The sequence below is a fragment of the Globicephala melas genome, chromosome 4 (assembly GCF_963455315.2).
Source record: "Globicephala melas chromosome 4, mGloMel1.2, whole genome shotgun sequence".
Classification (NCBI taxonomy): Eukaryota; Metazoa; Chordata; class Mammalia; order Artiodactyla; family Delphinidae; genus Globicephala; species Globicephala melas.
The window spans coordinates 72,826,078-72,853,711 of NC_083317.1; the positions used below are offsets into that span (position 1 = coordinate 72,826,078).

A 27,634-nucleotide genomic window follows, 5' to 3' on the forward strand; every position below is an offset into this window, starting at 1 on the left:
TAGACTATTTTAATGCTGATGTTCTATGATTTCATAAAAGTCAGTATTCTATGATCTCACAATAGGTCTCTAAGGACCATTCCAATGCTGATATTTCATGATTTTATAATGGATAGTTAAGCTTTTTATGCTGGTTAAATGGAAGGAAAGAGGAGACATACTTCATTTCTCTGAAAGTCAGTTAATATCTTTGGCGAATGATGTCACCTTTGAGCTTCAATTTTCAGATCTATAAAATACAGAAATAACAATATGAACCTCATGAAATGGTGGGAGCGAGGGTGCTTGGAGAGATGTACAGCTCGGTACAGACTCCAGCCGGAAACCTCTCGGAACGTTTCCTCACCCAGAGCCCCAGCCAAGGCAGGAGAGAGCTCACCGAGAGGGACGGGAAGGGGCTGGGCGAGGAGGTGGACATGGTTCCCGCCCCGCCCCCGCCCCTCCCCAGATATCGCGAGAGGGCGGGCCCGCTTGGGTTAGGCGTCGGCGTCGCTCCGGCGTTAGGCCGGCTTCTTTCCGCGGGCCGCGGATGAAGTGTGGGTAGCCTAGGGTGCTGTAAGGGCCGCCCGGCGCGCTAAGGACCGCTAGCCACGCGGCGTCGGCTGGACGCCAGAGCGTCCGAGTCGTTGTGTCGTGACAACGATTCTGGTGGCTGTCTCCGCGACAGCAGGTGCGGCCGCTTCAGCCCCAGGCGGGCTTGGCGGCTGACTGGCGAGTCTCTGCTCACGCCCAGCCCTTTCCTTCCTGTACCCGGCGCCAAGCAGCGACGCTGAGCCGACCGCCGGAGCGACGGGCAATGGCGGCCTCGACGGCCTCGCACCGGCCCATCAAGGGGATCCTGAAGAACAAGAGCGCTGCGACTTCCTCTGTGGTGGCATCGGCCGAACAGCCCGGCAGGAGTGTCGACGAAGAGCTGAGGTAAGAGCCGCGAGGGACGGCCATCGTCGCCCGGGTCGGCCTGGCCAACCCCTTCTTCCCCGCCTGGGCGGCGTCGCCCTCCCCGCCCCCCGGCACTGTTGCCGACCCCCAGCCCGACCCCGGACACCGAGCGCGGCGGGCGGGCGGGCGGGGCGGCTGCGTAGATACGGCCCTTGTGCCGCTCGGGTCTCCCTCCGCCGGCCAGGCTGAGGGGTGGAGTGATTATAAAGAAGACAGGAGCTATGACGTTTGTTTTGTGGGTTTTAAGTATATACGCATATATAATAATTTGAAAACATACACCATGATCTTTGAGCTTCTGGAAATTGGGAATATTAAAGAATCAAATTGAAATTAAAGCTTCACCTGTTAAGCATTTATTATTTCTTCACTTCGTATCGGAGTGTCTTAAATTCAATGAGTAAAGTGTATTTTCTTGGCTTGGGAGCCCTTTAAGATCTACTCGCAAGCTAATAAGAGACTCCTCCGAAAAAGAGATAATTTCTCCATTTTTCTAATTGCCCTTCTGCCATAGTCGTTCCTTTTTAGGTGAACATTACCACAAGAATCATGCCACATTCACTCTCTTGGATCCTGGTTTGTCATTATCTCTGCATTAAAAGAAACCGAAAATTTCCCAGTCTGATCTATATTTAATGGAAAGCTACTTATTGCTAATTATTTTTGCATCTGCAGCGAGAGTTTGAGCGCTTTCTAGTCTTTGTTCCTCTTGAAAGACATATGTAAGCTCAGAACAGTTCAGAAAGTACCAACTTAAAATGATCCCGTGATAACTTAGTTGCTTTTGCATACTCACAAATACATATGTGAAAAGATGTTGACCCATAGCATTGTGTGTGATAGTAAATAATTGGGAACAACCCAAGGTCCCTTAAGAAGGACTGGTGAAATATTAATTATGGTACATTAGTATAATGGGAAAACAGACCAGCCTTTAAAAAGAATGAAATAGATGTTAATGTGCAGAGAAAGATATCCAAGGTGCAGTCCTCAATGGGGAAAAAAAAAGGTGCAAAACCGTATATATAGTGTAAAATACAACACTGGGTTAGAAATCCTCGGGGGCTTGGGTGTTCTAAGATACTAAACACATAAGGACTCTACATTCTGGAAGTAAGGCCTAAGAAAAGTTGTTGAAATCTGTGAAGTCATAAAGCTAAAATGAGGATGTTCCCGAAAACTTTGAATATTGGAACTAGGGCACACCTGTTCAAAAGGATCATTTTAGGGCTATAAAAGGAACTACAGTTTGGTGATGGTAAATTTATGGGGATTTGTGTTACCTAGAGGAAAACATTAAGTAGGATCACAGCTCAGAATCATGGCCTTTGGGGATTGGAAAGGACCTTAATTTGTCTAGCACCTCTCCTACTCCCACTCTCTTTTGGATGCTTGACTCTCTTACGTTCTCCAACATGCAATTTTCAAACCTCTATTTGGGGTAAGCCGCTTCATATGGGAAGGGGGGGGTGTTGTAATGGGATTAAGAAAATAATCTTACCAGAGCATAGCTATAACAGAAAGACCAAGATAGTCTTAATAACAAAACAAACTATGGAAGGCTTTTATATGATTTCAGGGTGTTCAGCAGCAAGAATGTGGTTCTCACTAGCATTTAAGTTATTTACCTATTCTCCAGTGTGAGCTTCTTTTTGTTTGGCTACCAAGTAGCTTATTACTTTCTTCTGTCTTTTGCTGCTGCTTCTGTTTATTCTCAACTTTGGTCTGCTGTAATTTCTGGTGGCCCCACTCTGTGTGTTGGCCTCTTTATGTAATTGACGGGGGTTTACCTCCAGGTCCTTCTGCCTGGAAAGCCACTATACTAGACTGTCTCACCTACATAGGGCTGCTCCTTCTCTAGGAGCTGCTAACAGGGCAGATTGACTTAAAGGGGGCCTTTTGCAAGGCAGTTGACTTTGACTTATGTAAATTAGGAGGTTATAGTCCTGTCTTCAAAGGCAGTTACCAAGCCCTAATTCATTGAGGTTTATGATGTTTAGCTCTAAGTAGTAAAAGGGGATGGGTTTTTTCATGGTAAGTGTTATTTGACTGGAAGGGAAATAAACTAATTCTATTCGTAATACAGTACACATTATTATTTATGGCACAGCTCATGCAAACAATATTAGTGACTTTATGAGAGCCTCTTTGACCAGAAACAATGAAAGTATAGGTGAACACATTTGAAACAAACTTTTTATAATGTTTAAGTACAACCAGTATTTTCCCTTTCATGTATAAAGGACCGAAATAGCTCTTTCAAGTACAATGCACTTAAAATTCAGAAACTAAAAAGTACGGTGTAATGGTCTAACTTCAAATGTTGGAGCCAGAGTATTAGTAAAATAATCTCATATTAATGTGAAAATGACCGGGGATTTAAGTCAGTTCTCACTGTTCTCAGTAGTGACACTCTATAAAGTCACCACAAACACTGAGTTAGTTAATACTGAACTGTTACTCCTAGGGGGAATACAGACTTAGGTTCCTGTAAGCCTCTGGTCACAACATTTTCATCAACCAATCAGTCCATAACCTATTAAAATTTCTGTTTCTGTTTAAAGACACCTAATTTTATACATATTGTTGATTCATCAACATTGAACACATGGCCAATAGCACTATATATAACTCATGCCTGAATGAAGTTTATCTAACACATACTTTCTCCATAAGACACATAACAATCATCTTGGGCTTAGGAGCACTGGACAGCACTTAAGCACAATCTTTGGGAGCCATTTTGAACGGCTAATTCACCAGAAAAGCAAAAAACATGGTACTAAATAGATAAAAAGGACACATTTACAGTAAGAGAGCTGAAGCAAGGTTTAGTCTCAGCTGGGAACATGTGCATCAGACAACTCAAATTTTTCCCTGCTTTATGCATGTCAGAGAGACAGAAATCTCAGGTATTGATTTTGGAGTTACAGATAAATTTTGGCAAGTAGTCAGATTTGCAAATACAGAATCCACGAATAACTTTCATTGGTGCCATTATCATGTGAAGTACAGTGGTAGTTTCCCTTTTCTGCACAAACCACTCCCTACCCCAACGCCATCAGGTTGTGAGAGGGTATAATTTAACAGAACATTTTATTTAACATAAAGAGATGTTACTAAGGGATTTTTTTTTAAGTCATGAGTTGTGCTATTCCACTGGTCTCTAAACTTTTTGATTGTGCATCATTTTAGTAGGAAAAACTTGAAATACGTTTCAAATATGTTTGTTTATGATTTATATACATATACTACTACCATTAGATAATATCTCAAGATTCAATATATACTTAAAGTGAGGTTTATATACTGCCGTATTTCAAGTAGTCTTTAGGATTTTTTTATATACAGTTCTTGTCCAACCTTTTTGTTTTTTTAATGTCCCAGTGGTGTTATCTTCTTATTCTCTGTACTTTGCATTGGTACTGTTATCTTCAGTGGTTTCTTCAGGTACCATTTGTCAGGTACCACTTTTTGAGGGTTAGTTCAATTAAAACTGGATATAGTCTGTAAATCCACATAATTAGGCATAGATAATGTCAGTATATTGCAGCACCCTGCTCAACTAATTAGAACACCACTGTCATCACTGTGATTGTGGAATTCCCATTCTTTCTGGATGCTTTGAATATAGTGAACAACCTGTGAAGGTCAGACATAACAGATCTAGTGAGTAAGTACGTGTGTTTCATCAAAAACAAGACACCATTGATTCTAAGATGTACCATGATTTTAGGTAGCACCAAGAAAGAAAAAATACTGCCAATTTTAAGATGCCATCCATTTTAAGACATATTCTGTTTTCAGAAATATTGAAGTGAGAAAAATGTTCACTTGGAATTGTTGAAAATATTGTGTTACTAAAGCCTATCTTATTAGAAGTGTTAAAGGTTGGTGATTAATATGGGGCCAGATTGCCTGGGTTCAGATCCTCTTTGCTACTTATTAGCTCTGTGACTTACAGTGCGTTATTCATTATATCCCTGCCTAGTTTAATTATTAAATGAGTTACTAAATGTAAAGTGTTTAACCCCGTACCTCACCCTCAAATGTTGGTCTTATTCTATTAGAAATACAGAAATCTAATTTTCCCCACTTTTGGGGTTGTTGTACACAGTATGCTTTGGATTCACTGTGTTCAATTCAAATTCTGTAGTAGTCTTAGGTAATGTAGGCAAATTCTGCTTGGAAAAATTGTGCTTAAATTAATTTCCTTTAATATAATTTTATATAAGCATGCTTCAGCTTTGTCTTTTTCTGCCTATAAAGGGATATGGAATACGGTCAAAGGCCCACTGAGTAAAGTTTTCCAAAAGTGACCTTTTATTTACTAATTGCTTTTATTTTTAAGTCTTAGTTTAATTGTTCAAGCTTCAAAGGCTTGTACTTTGTCAACCTACAGAAGTTGAATCTTCATTTAAGAAAGAACCATTTCTTGAAATGTGGGGTTAAAGTTTAACACATTGAAGCAAAATCCTGCTTCCCACTCCAAACTCAGCTAAAACTGTAAAAACGAGAAGGTCACAAGCAACAAGAAGTATGAGTAGGTCTTTGAGATGGCATCATATGAGCTATCAAAGTGAAAGTGAGAATTGGTGACTTTTTCTGGTGCAGATTTAGGCTGCCGGAAAACCAATCACCCAAGAGGGAGGAGGGAGCTGAAACTAGCAGGTGCTTTCACCCTCACAGCAGATCTTCAGTGTAAGTGGTACTGTGCCTATTTTTTGTAAGTGGAGATGATGGCCCAAAGAAGGTCACACGAACAGTTTGTGGTAGTATTGGGAATAAACCAAGTTCACTCCTTGGGTTTTGTTACTCAACTGATGTTAATTCTACCAGAATTTAAGAGATGCTAATTTCCATATCCAGTGTCCTCTGCAGACAGTTTCTTCGACTTCATTACTTTCCTCCTAAGAATTTCCAGCATTCTTTGGAGTCTGTTGTTTTATGCCCTTACTGAAAGTTCATGGTTTTGCAAGATAATATCTCCTCTGGATCTTGACAGTTGTAAGGTTCTTTTCCTCTTAGTATTGTGGTGAAGATGTGGAGTGAAGCTTTGGATATATAAAACTTTAATTCTGTTTATAGTAGATAGTAAACTAAATGGCAAGCGAATGGGAAAAATTTAGGTTATATGTAATGTGGTTCTATATAATATAGCTTAAATCTTATATATATCTTGGAGTTATATATAATGTGGTTTAAACCTTCTCATAAATTTGAATGAGTTCTTTACATTTATGTAGATACAAAGAACTCACTCAATGAGAATGTTTCCAGTAAATAGGCAAAGGATGTAAACAATTCACACAAGGAAAGTAAAATAAGCATTTTTTCATATGATTTATTAGGTAATGAGCAGAGAAACATAAAACAGCATTTAAATATCAATTTATACCTCTCAGGTGGCAAAAACACACACAGATACCCAATCCTGGCAAAGTTTTGGCAGTTATTTGGGGACATTACAAATAGTCCTCTTTTAAAAAAAAAAAAGCTATATGGCAACATGGAGTGAACTACAAAGCTCTTGATAAATTTAACCCAGATATGCTTGTCCTAGCAAATTATCCTGAAAAGTCATTGAATACAATATGCACAAATGTTCATTTCTGCTTTACTTTAAGTAGGAAGACACTGGATTCAATCTAAATATCTAATATTAGGTAAATAGTTTGTTATTGAATATTATGCATGTAATATTAAAAAGGTAAAGACTAGAAAATACAAGCAGCTTATGATAAAATACATATACTGATATAGAAGCTATTTTTATATATACTATATGTATACTGTTTTGTCTATTTTTATATATACTAATAGCTTGGGTATTTTTTCGTATATGTTAGAGTGGAAAGAATATACAGAAATCAAAATTGTTAGTGGGTTAAGGTACTAGGATTGTGATTTTTAAATTTTATCCTTAATTTCAAGAAAACATCATTTCTTCTTATATCCTACAATTCAGTTCTTTTTCTTCTATCATTGTCTCACAGAACAGATTTGCAGGGTGTTTGGGGGTACCTCTGTAACTTCAGAGGGCCATCTTCATTCTTCTAATGATGATAAATTGTCATTTTAATTCAATATTGTTAGCATCACTTAGGAAGTAGCTTGTTTTACTTTGAGATTAGGACACACCTAACAAAGTCATTTTGTATGTGTTTATTTTTTAAATATTTTATTGTCATTTAATACACATACAGAAAAGTGTATTAGATGTAATTTTAAAGCTTAAGGAATAATTATAAAGCAAACACCCCTGTCAAGAAGAAGAATGTTTCCATCACCTCAGAAATGTCTCCTGTCTGGGACTTCCCTGGTGGCCCAGTGTGTGGGACTCCCCGCTCCCAATGCAGGGGGCCCGGGTTCGATCCCTGGTTGGGAACTAGATCCCTCATGCATGACGCAACTAAGATCCGGTGCAGCCAAAATAAATAATAAATAAATAAATATTTAAAAAAAAAAACAGAGAAAGAAAAGAAATGTCTCCTGTCCTTTCCAATCACAGTCTCCTCCCCTGTAATATAATCACTATCCTGACTTTTACGGTAATTCCCTAAGTATACATCCCTATACATTTTAGTTTTTGCGTGCTCTTGAACTTTATATAAATAGATATGTGCTAGTTATCTTTTACAATATCTTTAATAGGGAATCTTAATTGGACTGTATTAATACAGGTTTTATGAAACGTTTACCTGTGCTTTTGTGTTTCTGACTCGGACTTAACTCTGGCTTATCATTTCAGAGGCCTTGTCTATCAGGAGGGAACATTGAGTTACCATATAATGGGTCTCCCTTTGTCTATTAATTGAATTGCTTTCTTTACAAAATTAATCTAATTCTCTTAAAATTTGTATATGTCTTTAATTATCCTTCTGATCAGAAGCTTCTTGATCATTTCTGCTGTCTAAAATCTTTAAAGTGTATCTCTCTTCACTGTGAGTTTCCTTATGTAGAATATGACCATGAGAAGACCTAAATCATTTGCCTTCTAAATTTACAGAAATTTGTAGATAATAGAGCTATTTAGCAAAATACAAATCTGAAACTGTAGATTTAGTCAAATAGAAAACTGACTGCTTTTTAGAAAAACTCATTCTGTAGCAGATCATAAATATTTCAAAATCATTTAAATTTTGACTCATGTGGGACAGTGGGAGAAGGCATTCATACATAAGCAATTTAAACATTTTTTCAGAATGCCTTATCGCAAGCCATTCTCACAGTGCTAAGTGAGATATGGTTTCCAGACTTGTAACAAAATTTTAGATTTAAAAATTCCATTTTTTATAATTTCCATGTAGAGTAAATACAGCCCAAGAGAGAATGTTTGTTGGACTTGCCTATAGTAACAGGACTAATGAAGGGTAGGTGGAACTTGAACCTTAAACATCTATCTCACAGTTGTATGTTACTGTTGTTTTTTGCCACAAGACCAACTATTACTCTGATGGTCAGAAACTAGGCATCTAAAGAAATCAATACTATTTTAAAGCAACATCTATATACACAGTCTAGTTCAATCAAGTGTTATATACATACACACACTAGCAACATTTAAGTTTGATTAGTTGAAAATTCAGGTGAGTACCTTGCTGAATGAATAAAAAAGCAGTTTTTTGAAGAAGAAATGTTACTTCTGTGCTTTAAAAATAAATGACCCATTAATTTTTAGCTTCTTATAAACTTAAGATTTTGATTTTTTCATGGTGAAGAAACTTCTGTTTGGTGGGGGGCGGGAATGGGAGTTGTAGTGGCAGTCACCTGTGGAGTATATCTAGGCCAACATTTGCCTCTTGATAAAACTAAGGATAAGTAGGCTTAAAAGGAAGTTGTAGTTAATAGCATTTAGTCTGCAATTGAATATTATTCAGCCTTAAAAAGGAAGAAAATTTTGACACATGCCACAACATGGATGGAACCATACAGACATTAAGTGAGATAAGCCATCCACAAAGGACAAATACAGTATCAGTCCACTTATAAGAGGTACCTCGAGTGGTCTTAGAGACAGAAAATGGAATGGTTGTTGTGGCGGGGGTGAGGGGTAGTGTTCAGTGGGTACAGAGTTTCAGCTGGGGAAGATGAAAAAGTTCTAGAGATGGATGATGGTGATGGTTATACAATAATGTGAATGTACTTAATGTCACAGAACTATTCACTTAAAAATGGTTAAAATGGGGCTTCCCTGGTGGCGCAGTGCTTGAGAGTCCGCCTGCCGATGCAGGGGACACGGGTTCGTGCCCCAGTCCGGGAAGATCCCACATGCCGTGGAGCAGCCGGACCCGTGAGCCATGGCCGCTGAGCCTGCGCGTCCGGAGCCTGTGCTCTGCAACGGGAGAGGCAACAACAGTGAGAGGCCCGCGAATAGCAAAAAAAAAAAAAAAAGGTTAAAATGGTGAATTTTATGTTATGTATATTCTACCACAATAAAAATATGAAGGAAAAAAGTGATTAGCCTTAAATGAGGACACTGTGGGCCCTTTATGGTAGAAGCAGAAGAACATAAAGTCAGGCTCAACTGCCACGAGTGGGCACATGTAATTTTTAAGGTGACTCAGAACATGGAGAAGAGAATATAATATTAAAATTTTAAAACTGTCTTTCTTCAAGAGCAGTTCAAGATCCAGGTATTGGTAGATTTAGGAAAATTGAAAATATCTGCAGTAAAACCTCACCAATGTTGAGCAAACATGGAAAGGATGATTTGAATCTGTGTAAAATCTACATTGATTTTTTTAAGGTAGTTTTATTTTTAAGTATATAACCAAGTCACAAATTGTATATGTAACAGATTGTTGGCTGGCACAGAGGTTGTTGATGTCCTTTTTAATGAGTAGATAAGGATTTGTAATTAAGGCATTTAATTATTGAGCACCTTAGTAGTTGTACAAATATTTTGTTGAATGGACACTAATGGATGTTCATAAAGCATTTACAAAGCATTTCTAGTTTTCTTAAGTAGATTTATTCCAGGTGATCTGAAACCATTTATCAGCAAATCGTTATATTTCTAAATTTTAAAAAAAACAACTGAGGTATAATTTTATGTGCAATCTAAATCTTTATTAATGGTATCTGAACTTAATGAGGTTTTCTCTGTAGTTTTATGTTATGATTATTTTGATTGTTATAGATACTGCTAAAAAAAATTAGGCCAAGGAAAATATTCTTGTTGTGTTTTTTATCAAACTATTAAAAATATATCGTAGATCCAAAATCCTTAACTACTGAGATCAGGCAATGTGTAAATTCCAGCTTTTGCTGTTACTCTATAGGCCAGATGAAGATTAAACATGTCATAATGTAATCGTTTTTTGAATGTCTGGTGAAGAATCTGTTTACCCCTCCATATCCACAGGTTCTGCATCCTCAGATTCAACCAATCATGGATCAAACATATTCTGGAAAAAAAATTTCCAGAAAGTTTCAGAAACCAAACTTGAATTTGCCATGTGCCAGCAACTATTTGCATTGTATTATATTGTATTTACAACTATTTGCATAGCATTTACATTGTATTAGGCATTATAAGTAATCTAGTAATGGTCTAAAGTATACAGGAGGATGTGCAGAGATTATATACAAATATTACGCCATGTTATAGAAGAGATTTGAGCATCCTTGGATTTTGGTATCTGTGTCAGTCCTGGAACCAATCCCCTGAGGATACCGAGGGACAACTGTAATGTGTTTTTAATATGTGGGCGCTAAGTATTCTGTAAAATATTTACTGACACTTTATTGTAGTTACTTATGGCTTTTACCCAAGTCAGTTTCTGTTCCAAGAAAGTAGATGTAAAAATAGAAGTTAGCAGTCAAATAGAAATTGCAATGTGGGATTTGGATGTTCGTGAATTTCAGATGTGTACATTTTGTATCTTTCACTACATTGAGGAAAATTTTTTTTCTTATTATTGTAGTAAAAAGTCCCAGAAGTGGGATGAAATGAACATCCTGGCGACATATCATCCAGCAGACAAAGACTACGGTTTAATGAAAATAGATGAACCTAGCACTCCTTACCATAGGTAATGTTTTGTACACAGCATTCCTTTTTTGACTTGTTTCCATTTTGCATTTGACATGAGCTTCTGGATAACAGATGATTTGAATCTTTGTTTTTTTATATTTGTTACTGGAACACTAATTAATAACTCAACTGCATATTTTTGTGTAATAGTAAAAGTAATATGGAACTTTATGGAATCCATTTTTTACATTATAATTATAGTAGTAAATGTTTATTAATTGCACCTCAGTGGTCCCTAGCTGCTAATGATATATACAAAGTGACTTTTGCCTTCCTTAAAGTCATCTATTTGTAAAGGAAGATGAGAGCTGGGCTTGTTTGCTTCCTAAGTAGGTGTCAGGGGCTTATTCATTCTCTTTGCAGAAAGGGATAACTTCACAGATGGTAACTCTTTTTTAATCCATGCAAAGACAAGTGGACATTACTACTGTTTCATGTCCTTATTTTTGAACTTACATGATATTGTAGTTCATATAATTGCATTGTAATTGTTAGTTTTGAGTCTTCCAGACTCAAATGACTCATTATCATTTTTTTAATGAGTTGTAAAATGATAGTGTGTGGCTGTAGTTAGTATGAAGACAAAAATAAGGCACCAATAAACATAATGAGATTCTAAATAAGTTAGAAATACCTAATTCAGATCATGCCTAGATTGTATTGAAGAAAATAAAGATTTTCAGGACTGAAATATTTTGTATTTGTCACTGAAGTAAAACAATATAAATCCAGAAGTTACTATTAAAATAGAGTTAAATTCTGTTTTAAATCAATGGATGAAACTTTGGAAGATAAGTTGAGATAACTTGATAATAGCAAAAACAGTAAAAACAAGAATTAACATGATTGTGACAAGGGGAGAAAAATAATGAAATAGGAGGTACAGATACTGAAACTCAGTACTAATAAAGCTTGAGGGAAGAAGTAGACATATCATTTATGAAAGTGATCCTTATTTTTCTCCTAATTACAGGTATATACTTTAAAACGTAAACTAAAACTTCTATTGTACCAGAAGCCAAAGTCAATGCTTTCTTCCTTTTCAATAAAGGTAGTAGACATCCCTTATCTGTGTTGGTTGGAGATAACTATCCTAAAAAAATTAAGATCAAACATTCAAAAATAAATAGCTGTAGCCATTATTTTAAAACTGTTTATATTTAAATAATAAAGATAACCATTTTTCGCAATTATGTGGGGAGCAAATATTTCATTAGAGAGTAGATTGCGTAAGCTAAATAGCTTTTAAACTTCCTGAATTAGGTCTTAGGATCTAATTTTGTTATTTTACCTAACCTGTGTTTGCATAGATCATTTGTGTCTTATCTTCAGGTTGATGTACAAATACATATTCTAAAGCTGGATAGGGTTCTTTTGCATTATTTTTTCCCTGCCACTGGATGGACTAACTGAAGTTTTTTTTTTTCCCCCTCCAGATGATTCGCGTTTTCAGTATTTATTTTTATAGTTGCAGTGGGGTTTTTTTTTGCATGTTTTTTCTTTTTTTTAAATTATTTGAAGGCTTTTCTTGATTGGTGCTATACTTTTAAATATTTGCATCAAATAGAAACAGTGTAAAATTAAACTTCAAAGATGACAACAGAGCCATAAATACATTGATACTTTTAGTCAATAGAATTATGTTTCTCTACCTTGTTTTCCTGCTTGAAAAATTATAGTTCAGGTATTAATTTATAATGTGCTTATCATCCTAGTATGGTAGGTGATGATGAAGATGCACTGAGTGATTCAGAAACCACTGAAGCCCTGACCCCAGATATCTTAGCTAGGAAGTAAGTATTGATGACTATAAAGCATTTTTCTCATGCTGTTTTTAATTCTGCAGAGTTAAAGGCATTTTACTTTACTTGTACAAGTGTAAATAAAAAGCATGTGCTAAATAAATAAGTTTATCTGGTTTTTTCATAGCAACTTACATAGTCTTATTTCTAGGTTAAAATCAAGGTATGTAGATTGAGAACCAGAAGCTGGTACACAGATTCCCTGTGTCAGTTCCCTGAATGGAGGTTTTTCTGTTTTTGCTTTTTAATATCCTGTCACCTGGGTTTTAAAGATAGAAGTGAGAAAGGCAAAATAAGTTGAATTCCTGAAAAAAAACTCTATTTGCTGTTCATGGGTTTGTCAACTTCCACTCTTCTTGTTTATTGGTTTCTATATACAGTCCCACTCTCTTGCTTTTTATGTTCCTCATCAGGTTATAGCTAGCATATTAATGATCTTTAGATGTTTTTATGAGACTAAAAAGTAGAGTGAGACACTCAACTAATACAAGACTATCACAGTATTGATTTCTTTTTAAATGATTGTTGTATAGATTAACTGCTGCTGCTGAAAGCTCAGAGCCAAAGTGTCGAGTTCGTGAACAAGAAAGCAGTGAAGATGAGGATAGTGACCTCTCACCTGAAGAACGAGGTAGTTTCTTTCTTTTACTGCTTTTAGCATTGCTAATAATTTTTGCTAAGATAAATACATTATATAGAAGACTGTCAAATGGTTTTCCTTTTTAGGAAGTGGATGGTGGGAGATTAAGGAGCAACATTTTTATAATTCAGATTCTACTTGTGTGGGTTTACTGTATGACAGCTCCACACCCCCCCCATTTCAAGAAAATATTACTGTCTGTAAAGGGATTAACATGTGTTCCTTTCTTTGTACTTTTTGTTCCTTTCTTTGTACCAAGCATCTATACCAGGTAGATGCTCAGTAAATATTTATTAAATTAATACATTTAGGATCATTGAGTGTTTGGATGATCTTAAAGTGGATAGCAGTAAGAGCTAATTTCTCAATTGCTTGTGCTTTTTCTGTATTAAGGCAGTGGTGAAGCTTACCAAATGAATCAAGATGGTCAGACTTGGAATAAAGATTTTTGTTAGGTCCCATTGAACAGAAAGAACAGAAGTGTCACAGGAAAGGAGATAAAGATAGCCCTCTCAACAAGGATGAAAGAGGCTCTTTTAGCCCACACAGTACATACACAGTTAAGGCATTGCTACCTATTCATTGTTTCTGTTTTTACAAGTAATAGTTCTTATCTGTGGAGGTAAGGAAAGATGGAAAATATTTCACTTTGTTGCTTTTTGTAATTTTGAAGGATGTGAATGTATAATCACAGGAACTGAAAATTGCTTATATAGTTTATTTTCAATTATTTTTTAATAATTTATTTTTAATTTAATTTATTTATCTGACTGCGTTGGGTCTTCATTGCTGCACGTGGGCTTTCTCTAGTTGCGGCGAGTGGGGGCTGCTCTTCGTTGCGATGCGTGGGCTTCTCATTGTAGTGGCTTCTCATTGCGGAGCACGGGCTCTAGGCACGCGGGCTTCAGCAGTTGTGGCTCACGGGCTCAGTAGTTGTGGCTCACGGGCTCGAGAGCGCAGGCTCAGTAGTTGTGGTGCACGGGCTTAGTTGCTTCGCGGCATGTGGGATCTTCCCAGACCAGAGATTGAACCCGTGTCCCCTGCATTGGCAGGCGGATTCTTAACCACTGCACTACCAGGGAAGTCCCTTCAATTATTTTTAAAAGGGAAGACCAAGCCTATGTATGTAGGAAAAAAGATGCAAGAAAAACACACACCCTCACAAAAAAGAAAAAAGAAATCGAGTAGTTTGTTTACTTGAAGGCTTGAAATGCAGAAACTACCTGTACTGTAAAGAAGTTTAGAAACTTAAGAACTACGATTCTGAATATTTGCTAGTTAACTGTCAGGATCTTTGTCATGTGTAGCTGTAAAGGTACAATTTGCTATTCCCTCCTATCATCTTTAGAATGTAGTATATTGAACAAAACTATGATAGTTTGAGTACTATACAAGAAAGAAATATAACATATAGCATAATCTCAAATTGTATTATATTATCTATCCTCAGTGACTTCCTGATTTATTTTCCCAAAATATACCCCAAAGGCCTTTGAAACGGTTTCAGATAGAAATTGTTCCTAGAGTTTGTTGATTCCTTATTCTCTGAAAACGTGATCTATTAAGAACAGGGAATTTTTTATTAACCTCTATTGTCAGTTTCATTAAGGGATTTTCCCTCAAATTGTAGTTCCAGGAGTTAGCCAGCAGGGGGAACCATTTCACTAGTTACAGTTTCACAAGTTCAAGTTCCCAGTAGTAAGAATTACTGATACAGGTGTTTATTGCTTTTAAATAAATTACATGTCTGAACATCCTTGTTTATTAAAGAAATTCTTAGAAAATTTTATTTTGGGGACTTCCCTGGTGGCGCAGTGGTTGAGTCCGCCTGCGCGTCCGGAGCCTGTGCTCCGCAACAGGAGAGGCCACAACAGTGAGAGGCCTACGTACCGCAAAAAAAACACACAAAAAAACGAAAAAAAACCACTAACTAATGTTGAGAAAATAATAGAACAGATGCACAAATATGTAAGTTGAACCTTGAACAACATGGATTTGAACTGTGCAGGTCCACTTATACTAAATACCTACTACACTACTACACAGTCTGCGGTTGGTTGAATCCACAGATGCGGAACTGTGAACATGAAGGGCGAACTGTAAAGTTATATGTGGATTTCAACTGTGAGGAGAGTAGGCACTCCTAATCCCCACGTTGTTCAAGGGTCAACTGTATATTACATCATAAAAAACAATGAAAATACAAAGGGGGAAATCAGAAACCTTTGACCAAGTTAGGGGATTAAATTATAACTCACTACTTTATAACCTTTTAAAAATTATGTAGATCTGCTATGTACGTGGCAGAATTTTACTCTATCTTCATATACTTTATTGTCTAAACTCTGGATTATTTTAAGAGTAAAAGGGTCACTAATACAGCTCCATCAGACAATAGGCATAAACTGAGACTTCCTGGGACGTTGTCATTCTAACTATACAGTAAGTGAGAAAACAGCATATACATACAACAAGGTATGATTCATTTTTATAAAAAATACATTTTTAGAAAAAAGTTGAGTCATAAAATATGATAATTTCTGAGTGTGGAGATTGAGTGATTTTTAAGTTTCTAGCTTTTTTTTAAACTTTGTAAGTTCTTTTAAGTTGCATGAAAAAGAACATGTGTTACTTTGTACTGAGAAAAAGTCTTACCTTTTTAGTAAATGTATCTGGTATTGGAGGCAATTAGAATCATTTTTTGTTGTTTTTTAATCTTGGCCTTTACATCATCTGAAACTCATCACTAAAAATTTAGTCATGAGGATTTGGTCTTTTATTGATTTTTTAAAAAATTTTTACTTTCTTCTACAATATGGTACTCAAAGAGTAAAACAAATCACAAAAGTAACTTAGAGAAGGAGAAAGATGGCTGGTAAGATCTTGGTAGTTTGCAACAAATGTTTATGGGATGATGATATGGATGTTGATCTCGGAACTTTCCTTCTCCCAACCCAAATAGAGGCTGAAAAGTGACTGATCAGTAGTGACAACTGTAAATGCCAGTGTTTAGAACATAAATAAGTATAGATAATAAAAACTTAAAGGGAGGGACTTCCCTGGCGGTCCAGTGGTTAAGACTCCGCGCTTCCACTGCAGGGGATGTGGGTTCGATAGAGGGAATTAGGGGACATAGAGAAAGTACTTTGAATAGCCTTATTCTGAGAGATTTCTCTTATGCCTTTTTGGCATTAAAATATTTTTATGAATACCATAATAAACCTATGGTGAATGAGTTTTAATGCACTTGACAAAATAAACAGTTGGCAATTTTATGTCAACTCCTTTTTTGTTTTTCAATTTACTGGTCTAAGAAATTCTAAAATCTTATAATATTTCTTAAAGTTGATCTTTAAAGTGCTATATATTGATAAAATATGGTCAGTTGTGTTGATTTACAGCTATTTTTGTTTCTGTGGTGAAGACTATAAATAAAGAATAGTCTAGAATCACTTTACTGTTCCTAATAACACATTTTTCTTAAAATTACTCTGGGAATGAGGTTATGTTTTTAGGCCAGCAATGTTTGTTTTTTTTTCCTCTCCCCGTCCCTTCTTCCCTCCCTCCCTCCCTCTTTAGAGCCAGCAATGTTTTAAATCATGGCAATTTCTTAATAGATAATAAGAATTTTTTAAAGGAATTTTTTCTGAATTATAAAAATAGAAAACTTGAAAACATTAAAATTACCCCATAGTTCCTTGACCCAGAATTAATGGTTGTTAATTGCCGAGTCTTATTTTGTGTGTGTGTGCACATGTGCATGCACGCAGGCTTTGTACATAGTATGTATATGGTATTATAGTTTTCCTTTTTTCCCATTCATCTCTATCTGGAGAATTTTCCTATATCTTTAAATTTCCTTCACAAATATAACTACTAATGGCTCTTACTCTTAGTCTCCCATTAAGATGTACTTGAAGCATCTAAGGCAAAGGTTGGTAAACTTTTTCTATAAACGGCCAGACAGTAAATATTTTAGGTTTTGAGGGCCATATGGTCTCTATTGCAACTACTCAACTCTGCCATTGAGTACAAAAGCAGTTTTAAGCATTACAAAAGCAAATGAGTGTGACTGTGTTCCATAACACTTTACTTACCAAATAGACACAGGCTGCAGTTTGCCAGTCTTTGAGCTAAAGACGCCTACTTTTTTGTATCTTGTAGAAAAAAAGCGACAGTTTGAAATGAAAAGGAAGCTTCACTACAATGAAGGACTGAATATTAAATTAGCTAGACAATTAATTTCAAAAGACCTACGTGATGAGGAGGAGGATGAAGAAATGTCAGAGACTGCAGCTGGAGAAAGCATGAATACAGAAGAATCAAATCAAGGTTAGGTGTTTTGAAAATATCACTGAGACACTTGTGGTCCTTTGTACCTAAATAATATACTTTATTTTGCTCGCAACTTTGAAGAACCTCAGAAAATTTTTCTAAAATTCACTTTTTATGCCAAAAGTTTAGAAAATTTCAACCCCTGTTGGTCAGTTTCAAAATAATGTTTTTATGCTCAGAGTTGATTTAAGCCCATATGTTATGTTATATGTCTTATGTTGTTTGGTCTACTTGGCTTTAAGCAATGATGTTTGTCTTCATATTAAGCTATACTTTGTTTTTAATGGTTCAGATCATATTTTGTCTGTCGTAACAATGTCAATTAAGGTTTAAACTTTTTAAAGAAACGTGTTTTTAACATGGAAGATTTGTTTTAACATCCCTTCAGGCATAAAGTATGTCATGTCTTTCCAGTGTTGATTCTTTTGACTGTTGGGTCAACAAATTATTTGGCTGATTTTTGTTTGTTTTAAGTCTCAGACAAGCAGCCACTGCAGCCTACCAACTCTCGATCAGTCATAGAAAATTGATTTTATTTATTTATTTTTCATAAACTGTTATTCTGGCATTCAACAAAGGTGAATCTTCTATACCATTAATGCAGATTTTGTGCCCATCTACCTACTCTTTGTGCTGCAAACTGGTGCTTTTGAGTGGAGATGTAACTTACTTTTTTTTTTTTTTAACATCTTTATTGGGGTATAATTGCTTTACAATGGTGTGTTAGTTTCTGCTTTATAACAAAGTGAATCAGTTATACATATACATATGTTCCCATATCTCTTCCCTCTTGCATCTCCCTCCCTCCCACCCTCCCTAGTAACTTACTTTTATATGTTGTGCCTTGGATGATTAAGTCTCAGGAAAGTAAATAATTATTATATTATTGTTTTGGTGAGCACGTATGAAATATAAGTGATTCTATGGTAGAACCTGATGACTGTGCTCATTATAATAGCAGGATGACAATATTTTTTTGTTATTCCATGTTACGCTTTTGCGTTTCAGTTTGTTTCATACAGCATTTTCTTTCCATTTTATTCACCATAGTCTGTTTAACTTGAACAAACTTTATCTTGAGTAATTATTGTTGTATGTCTCTCTCTTCTCTCTCTTTAAATTTATTATCCATTTTTAGGTGACCTATCTCCTAGTTGGTCTTTGTTTCCCTGTTACCTATATCTTGGTGATTTCTTTTTATGTATTCAATGCAGATGTTTCTGGGTTATAACTTTTCATCAGTTTCTTCTCAGACTTTCAGTATCTATTTGTAGCGACTCTAACAAAGCGTTGGGAATACCCTTCATTTGCCAATGGAAATTTGTACCAGCACCACTATGCCAAATATTAAAGGGATTTGTTTTTTAAGCCACAGCTTTTGAAAAATAAATCTGACCTTTTGTCTGTCTCTGCTTCTAAAACATTGGATTTCACAGATTTAACACATAAATACATTTTTTTCATTTAAGTGTAATAGATGATTAAAATTTGTATTAACGCCGATTTTTCTTCAGTGGAGATGAAGTACTCCTTACATAGGAGTATATACTGCTTCGCTTCAATAACGTCCACAAAGATAGAAAAGACTACATAATAAGGCATAGAGAAGAAAGTTCATTATTTATTTTCTGTTCTTGGGCCCTTAAAAAAATTTTACCAGCTTTTAAAATCTCCAAGGATCTATGGCACCCATTACTTTTTTATCATTTTCCTTCTTTTCCCCCTCTTCTACACTCCTGCCCATCCCCAGCTGTTTTATTACTGTTTTTATAAAAAGAAATGTGGCATGTTTAGACTCTCAGGAAATTTTTTTATCATTTTTATATCATAAACACAAATCTTTTATAGTTCTGGATATTTGAGTTGTAATAAACTCTTAGCTATCCACCTGTGATTTAGTCACAAAAGTGTTCAACCTGAAACCTATTTGTCCTGTCATTTAAATAGATACACCTGTTCTGCTCTTTATATTATTTACGGGGTATACAGATTCTTTCATACCATACTGATCAGTCTGCATGAAATATATCTTACTTGTTTTTTAGATCTTTCTATTTGTTTATCATACGTAGCAGTGGAAGGAAACTTTAGCTCAGGTAGTTCCAAGTTTGGCAATACTCAACAAACAAATTACGTTGCTGTTTTTTCTTTTATCATTGCAGGATCTACTACATGTGACCAACTGCAAAACAAATCACAGAGCTCATAGAAGGGATTCGTTCAGCACAGTAATTGTCAGATATAAACCGTTACTATAACATACTGCTTCTTGTTCTCTACAATTCATGACTTAAGTACCAAAATGCGTACCAGTTATTATATATTGCCAAGAATTAAATAACTTTAGAGACTAAATAGACTGAAAATGCCTAATTGATACATATATTCTTGTGCCTAGTACTTCACCACAAATACAGCATAATGTCATCAGTCCAAAACTACATTACTTTTGTAAGAACACTGGTTAATTTGTATAAGATATATAGCTTTTTATGCTTTAGAAGTTAATATCTTTTGGGGAGGGAGAAGGGATCTAATTTATTTTCTTCACTTCTAGATGTGATAGCTCTTATAAAAATTAGGTTTTTTAAAAATCAAAATCCAATTGGAACAACAGATCATACAGGCTGATAAATATTCAGTCTGAAAAGTATTTTAACATGCATCTTCAACTTGTCTGTTTAATTGAAAAGAATTATAAGAGTTACTGTTGCATTTTCTGGTATACTACCTTTAAAATTCCTGTTGAGTTTCTTTTATGTTTACAAGGAAAGGATTAAACTTTTTCTCATCAAAATTAGCTTTTTCCACAAATAAATTATCAGGTTAAACTTGCACTAACGTCTGCTCTGACTTTTTTTTTGTACTCTCGATGGGCAGACTTCAGATCAGTTTTTTAAATAAATATAATTCTAATATAGTCTCAGCATTCCCTTTATCTACTTGTCTTAACTTCCTACCTTTGTTTCTTACTCCTTTCCACGCATATGCACAGAATCCTTTACCTTTATAAAGGATCATAAAGATTGTCGTGACATTAGGAACTTTTCCTTTTCTCACATATTCTGTCATTTGCTGCAACAATGAAAATCTTATTTTGACTATCAATGCCTATTAGTTCTTCTAATACATGGAGAAAATAGATTGAATAGCAGCAGTACTATAGACAGGAAATACAATTCAACTGCAGAATTTCTACACCTCTGTGATTTACAGCTTGCTAATTAAAGTGCTATTATTAGTTTATTGTTTGACTTAATTAGACCTTAGAAAACAACTAACTGAGGCTTTTGGGGGTTTTTTTTGCATGATGAGAGAATTGTGTGTAACCAGTGATATGATGATAGTTCCTGAATGTATAGACAGAAGTAAATCTGAACACTTTTTAAATTTAAAAACCTTAAATAGTTCCTGCTTTAAGGGAATATCATAATGTATACTATGACAAATGTACTTTATTCTTCTAACACAGTAAGATTTGGACTTCTTCCCTGAAATGAAGTGCAGTTCCTGTGTATCTTAGTTTAGTGATGGTTTCATTTCTAGTCAATTATTTGTATCTTAATTTTTTGTTAGTACCAAAGGAATCCATTATATGAACAGACTTTTAAAATAATTTCTGTATACTGTATGTATGTATGAATTGGCTTTTATTGAACAGCTTTTCTTCCACTTGCAAGTTTATAGAAATATCAATATGTCAAAATAAATAAGAAGTGGGAGAATTCTTCGCTGTTAGAAGAATGTTTTTATTAATTTGAATGTCTTTTTTTTTAATGGAATCCAATCAGTACTTTTGAACTGCAGGTATAGTGTTCTAACTAAAACATATTAGCTAGTAATACTACTGATTTATAAACAATGTTTATCTCTACTTTCTGAATTTAGAATGTTGAGGTATTCTTACCTGTTTAAACCTGTTTGGGGGTATTTAAGCTTATACATATGTGTGTACATATGTTCATGCGCACAGACCTCTGTTTTTGGTTTTCTCATTTCGAGTCCTTAGAAAGTATCCACATGCTCTTTATTTGTAGAAATAGCTGCTATACAGTGAAGAAAAGGTAAGACCTTTAACAACTGATCCTTTTGGTGTTTTCTACAAACTATTTCTTGAAACTTAAATCACAGGCAAACTTGCATTTCTGGTTTCAGGAAGTAGATAGTTATGTAAGAGGAATAAGACATGGCAAATAGCATGCCCAGTAGGATTTTAGGTAGTCAAATGTGACTGAGTAAAACTGTTCATCGTCATGAATTCCTAATTGACACAGTATTGAACTATACAAAAAATGGACCTTCATGACTCAAGTTAGATTTTCCTTTGGAGAAAGTTATCTGTCAGTGTTCAGTTCTAGCCAAAGTAGATTTTACTTTCAATTTTTTAATCAATATCTCTTCTCTGCTTAACTCCTCTGATGTCATCTTTTCTGTTTATTTTTCAGTCTGAAATTCAGCAATGATGCTCTTTAAAATCTGAGACATATAATGGTATAAATGGATTGTTAAAAATAACTTTAAATTGAAGATTAAAGCAAAGTGCCATTTTTCCCTAGACTTCCGTTTTGTTTACATTTTTTCCTCTTAAATTAGTACACCGAACATATTGTAATAAAATACAGTATATGACGATTGTGTGTGGTTTTTATTTTCTTGTTGCCCAGCTATCGTGTTCCATTGGCTAAATGTTCTGGATACCAGGAGAGGGTCTTGAACTACACTGTGACAGAGTAGTTTGTTTAGTTGCCCAGCATTGTGCTAGGTGTCCAGTATATAATCCTCAAAACAACCACGCAGAACAGGTATCTTATCAGCACTTTATAAGTGAGGAAAATGCTCTTGGCCAAATTCTTCAGTCTCAATGTCTCATACATGCCAGTTGACAGGATTCAAATCCAGATGTAACTAAATTTCATACTCTTTATCCATGCCATTTTAGATGTAGAAATTCCCTCATTTTTGCAGTTGTACCTTACAAGTAAACTTTATTTGGATTATTGATACACATCGTGTGCTTTAGGAGTAACATTTTTCAGGTGTTTAGTTTGAGTTTTTGTTTTTTACTTTAATTTGAAGAAATTTGGAAATTTTGTTTGAGGTTTATATACCATTGAGGAAAAATCTCAAAAGTACAATTATACAGTGGCTGGAGATGTCTAAATTCATGTGATTTGGTTTGCGTTCCACAAGTTTGTCTCTGAACAGAATGTTTCAAACTCAAAAAATGATTTTTTTTCATAGACTCCGTGTTACAAAGTAAGTACCAAGCTAGCCTGTCAAATTAACATATACCTAAGCCAGCATTTCCCAGTGTGTTTCGTGAAACCCTCAATCCCACATGTTCCATGAAAAGGATTCCATGAGCAAATGTGCTTTGCACATGCTATATGCTTTATTCCCCTATCTCCCAGAGATTTATAATAATGCACATCATCATATTAAAGAGTCTGAGACATCCTACTTAAGTGTTCAAAACTTGGTTTAACCTAGTATTTATCAAACGTTTCACAACCACTCCCAACCCCCTTTTCCCTCAAGTAGAATTCCAAATAGGACTGGGAAATAGTCTGGGATCTCTAATATATGAAAGTTGAACTTCCTCCTAAAAGAAAAGAACAGTTTACCATTGAAAGAGGGAAGACACGGTAGCAATAACTGCACATTGCAGATTGTATATAATTTGCCAGATATAAGAATTTAATTTTTGGTAACTTATGCAAGAAACTGTAAAATACACATCCGGGACAGATGAGGGTGTGGTTGATGTGTTTGGTTATAAGCTGCTGTGGTTTAGTATTGATACAACTATTGCTCAAAGACTTGCTGCTCTAAGCAAATTTCCAAAATGCCTTGTCCTCCCCATCAGCTCACATAACTGGTTGACAAGAGCACATCTGCTACTCATTGGGAAAATAAAAGAGCAGATAGCAAGTGTCTCTGGTCTGTGGCTTACACCCCCAAGCCTTGGTTAGCTGCCCCAGTGTTTGGGGGGGGATGTTGGGGGTGGGGGTTGGCTCCTACACTTTAAATTTGGGGTTGACTCATCTAGTCTTTTATTTGAGGAATTATTGGTGGGAGGTAATGCTGAGAGGAGGTAAGTGAGGGTGGATTTGGCAAGTGTTCAGTCATGATTTTATCTCAACTGCCCGACCTGAAATTTTTTTCGGTAAGTCTGCCAAGTGAGTGTTAAGCATTTCAGTTCTGTTACCAATGGGAATTATTGTAATTGGAAGAAAATACACATTTTTGTTCTCCATTTAATTATTTTGGATTGTTGACTGTGTTGACTAGAAGCAGAAGAGGATTGTGCAGGCTGATCTTTGGCATCTTAATATCATTTGACCTCACTTTTTAGGCAAAGGGATTATAAGCAGCTTTGCAGTGTGCCTTGATCTAATAAATGATACAGCCTGAAAAAGTGTTAACCAGCAATAGACCTAACATGCATAGGAAGAAGAAAGTTTAATTATATTCTTGTTTAGTTATACTCCCTGGTATCTACAGTATCACATAAGCAGTTACTTAAAAGATAATATATATATATTTTCATCTTCATTTGTAAAAGATTCCCATGTGAAAAATAAGCACTTTATTGTAGGGCATCATGCCAAGCTAATTGGGAAATATGGACGTGAGACTCTTGCCCCGCCTTTAAATATTTTAGAAGTTACATGTACATACAGAGCAGAGAGCACACTTTGGGGGGGAACAAGGAAGGAGTAAACTACACACTTACCTTCTCTAGTCATTCTGAGGAGGCCTTTCTGGTAGGGAAACCCGGGCTAATTATTATTAGCAAGACTTTGTTATTTAGCAGATTACTTATGCCGTTTTCCTGAAGGTAAGATTTCTTAGTGATCTAAGACAAAATTGTTACTAAGCAAGCTAGAAAGTTCCCACAGAAATCAAAAATGTTAAATGACCATTTTTTTTAACAAAACAATCTGAAATGTTGGATTTTAAAAGTTAAAGCAAATTTGTGGATTGTTGCCAGTTAACCCTCTGCTGCCATTTTTAGTTATCCCTAAGTCAGGTTATTGGGGGAAAAGGGGTGGGTTGAGAGGGTCTGGGGCAAGACCACAATTATGGGAGTCCCACTGTAGTTTGAAGCTATCAGGAAATGTGCTCTGGTTCAGTGCTAACTTTGAAAAGCGGTCCCCACTTGTCCAAGTAGGAGTATCTTGAGTTTTTTTATGGCAAATGACAAAGTATAGAATTCAATCCAGGAATTTTAAAAACCAGCCCGGGGGTGGGGGAATGGGGCGGGTAGTGGGAAATTGGTCAGACTGCAAAGTGAATTTGACCCAGAATAGTATTCTCTATTCTAAGCTTCAAGCACTGTTCGGAAGACGTGGACTAGAATCATCTGAAATTTTACAGTCTGGATGAAGACACACTGATAAATGTAGAGTTTAGGGGAAAAGATGTTTATTTTTGAGAAGATTATTAAATATGTATTAAGCACCAACTGTGACCCCAGAAATTTGCTGGGTATTGTACATAAAAAGGTAAATAGATGGTTCTTAGAAAAAAGGTATGCAATTACTGTGACCAGAATCAAAAGATATAAGAACAGAGGGTTCAGATATCTATTGCTTACATAAGATGTCTCACATATATCAAACACCACATCTAAAACTGAGCTCTTTATTTTTCCTCTATTTTTTTTTTTTTTTTTTTTTTGCGGTATGCGGGCCTCTCACTGTTGTGGTCTGTCCCGTGTCGGAGCACAGCCTCCGGACGCGCAGGCTCAGCGGCCATGGCTCACAGGACCAGCCGCTCCACGGCATGTGGGATCTTCCCGGACCGGGGCACAAACCCGTGTCCCCTGCATCGGCAGGTGGACTCTCAACCACTGAGCCACCAGGGAAGCCCTCCTCTAATTATTCTTAATTGCTGTATTCCCCACCCAAAACATTCTCCCAAAATCAATAACTTAGCACCATATTATTTCTCAACTTTGATTCCCTTCGTTCTCTCAAATATGTGAAAACAATCCACTAGAAAGCCCTTTTGATTCTACCTCCATGATGTATCTTAAATCTCTCCCCTACTCCAATCCCTACTACAGTATCATAGTCAAACCACCATCATACTTTGCCTATACTCCTACCACAGCCTCCTAAGTACTTGATTTCCCCACTTCCATTCTGTCCCTTTCCAATCCATCTTTTATAACAGCAAGTGTTGCTGCCCTACTTAAAGCCCTTCAGTGATTTCTCTACCATCCTTAAGAATGAGTCCAGATTTCTTAGAATGGCTTAACAAGACTGTGTGTACTGACCCCCAAATACCTCTGCAAATCTTCTCGTGCCACTCTTCTGCATAATTATTATAGTCATACTTTTTTTTTTTCATTTTCTCAAGTTTACTGAGTTTTCCCCCCTTTTTAGGGGCTAGGCATTAAAGGTTACTCTTCCTGAAATGCTCTTCACTAATTCTTCATATGGCTTTTGTTTTCATTATTTAGGTTCAGACATGACCTCTCCAGAGGTGCCATTCCCTGACCGTCTTATCTAAAAAGATGTCTTTCCTATTATTCTCAGACTCTTGTTTTCTTATCTGGTTGGTTTGCTTTGTTTTTGCCTGACTCCCTCTATAAACAGAAAGCTCAAGGCAGAACCTCTTTTACTTACTACAGTATTCTCAGAGCTTGGTATAGGTCATCTCAATAGAAGCCTCAATAAATGTTTATTGAATGAATAAAAGGAAGATAATTGTTTATAATGTGATTTAACTTTTCCTTCCCGTTACTCTTTAGCATCTTCATATACTTAATGCTTGAATATTAGAACTGGAAAGGATTTTTAGAAATCAACTAGTCTAATGTCCTTGTTTTTCAGAGAAGTCAACCAAAGCAAAGAGAAGTCAAGATTACCCAGCTGGTTTTTGGCAGAGAGTCTAGAATCTAGTTTCTCTGACTCTATTTTCACAATAAATCTCTCCTTGGATTGAACAACTGTGGCCCTGTCTAGGCTTGGTGGTTATATTTTTTCATAGTGGAGGGAGTTAAGAATTATTAACTCATTATTCAGGATTATCTGAAAATGAGTTCTTCCCCCCAAGTAAAATTTCTCAAAACTGAGTTACCCAAACTCTGCCTTTTTTGTTGTTATAATGATACACTCAATGATACACATCATATGTGTATAATTAATATACGATATTGTATTAGTTTCAGGTGTGCAGCATAGTGATTCAGTATTTTTATACATTATAAAGTGATCACAGCAGTAAGACCAGTTCCCATACATCACCATACAAAGTTGTTGTAATATTATTGACTCTATTCCCGATATATGCGTTACATCCCTGTGACTTATTTATTTTGTAGCTGGAAGTTTGTACCTGTAAGCATTTTGGAAGTAAATCTTGCTAAAGAATGGTGCATTGTCCAAGGTTCACATACCAAGGATCCCAAACATAATCTTTACTTACTGACTGGTTTGTTTTTATCAACATTGATTATTGTACTGTCTGAAATACAGCCTTGCCCTCAAGAGCACATTGAAGGGATTTTTCCCAAGCCTTAACATGCTGGTCTTTTTTAAAAAGTAAGACATCTGAGGGTAGTTACCAGTTTCTGGATGAGGCCTTTGTGACTGTTTTTCTTGATGCCAAGAGGCTTGTTTCATTTCCAGCTTCCTGTCTTTGTTTCTGGCTGTAATTGCCAAAAAGCTCACACCAGGGTGAATGGGTTGTTACCCTAATGTAATAGTCCTTGAACTTCTCCCAGCCCTACCTATCTTAGGAAGGTCTTTAACACTTTTGAAAAGATATCAGTTGTCGGGTTCTGTGGTCCAGCCAGAACATGAATCAAAAAAGTTACAAATTTTGAGAACCAGACTGAATACTTAGCTTCTCTTCTGCCCAAATTCC

The 27,634-nt window shown here is 36.0% G+C and overlaps 1 protein-coding gene and 1 pseudogene across 1 annotated transcript; both read left to right on the top strand.

The window, feature by feature from the left end:
- The first annotated feature begins 465 nt into the window (after positions 1-465).
- Positions 466-22,387, top strand: PPP1R2 (protein phosphatase 1 regulatory inhibitor subunit 2). Its single transcript, XM_030860193.2, has 6 exons — positions 466-918; positions 10,869-10,976; positions 12,694-12,771; positions 13,314-13,411; positions 17,585-17,752; positions 19,918-22,387. The coding sequence occupies exons 1-6, from the start codon at positions 797-799 to the stop codon at positions 19,962-19,964; spliced, it is 621 nt and encodes a 206-aa protein (XP_030716053.1). The 5' UTR covers positions 466-796; the 3' UTR covers positions 19,965-22,387.
- LOC115857718 (U6atac minor spliceosomal RNA) lies at positions 13,901-14,017 on the top strand (annotated as a pseudogene).
- Positions 22,388-27,634: the final 5,247 nt, after the last annotated feature.

Excerpts from the sequence above, each read along its gene's own strand:
- PPP1R2 (XM_030860193.2), top strand. The coding sequence starts at position 797 with ATGGCGGCCTCGACGGCCTCGCACCGGCCCATCAAGGGGATCCTGAAG. Across the intron at positions 12,772-13,313 it reads CCAGATATCTTAGCTAGGAA|ATTAACTGCTGCTGCTGAAA; the intron begins GTAAGTATTGAT and ends ATTGTTGTATAG. Across the intron at positions 13,412-17,584 it reads CCTCTCACCTGAAGAACGAG|AAAAAAAGCGACAGTTTGAA; the intron begins GTAGTTTCTTTC and ends TGTATCTTGTAG.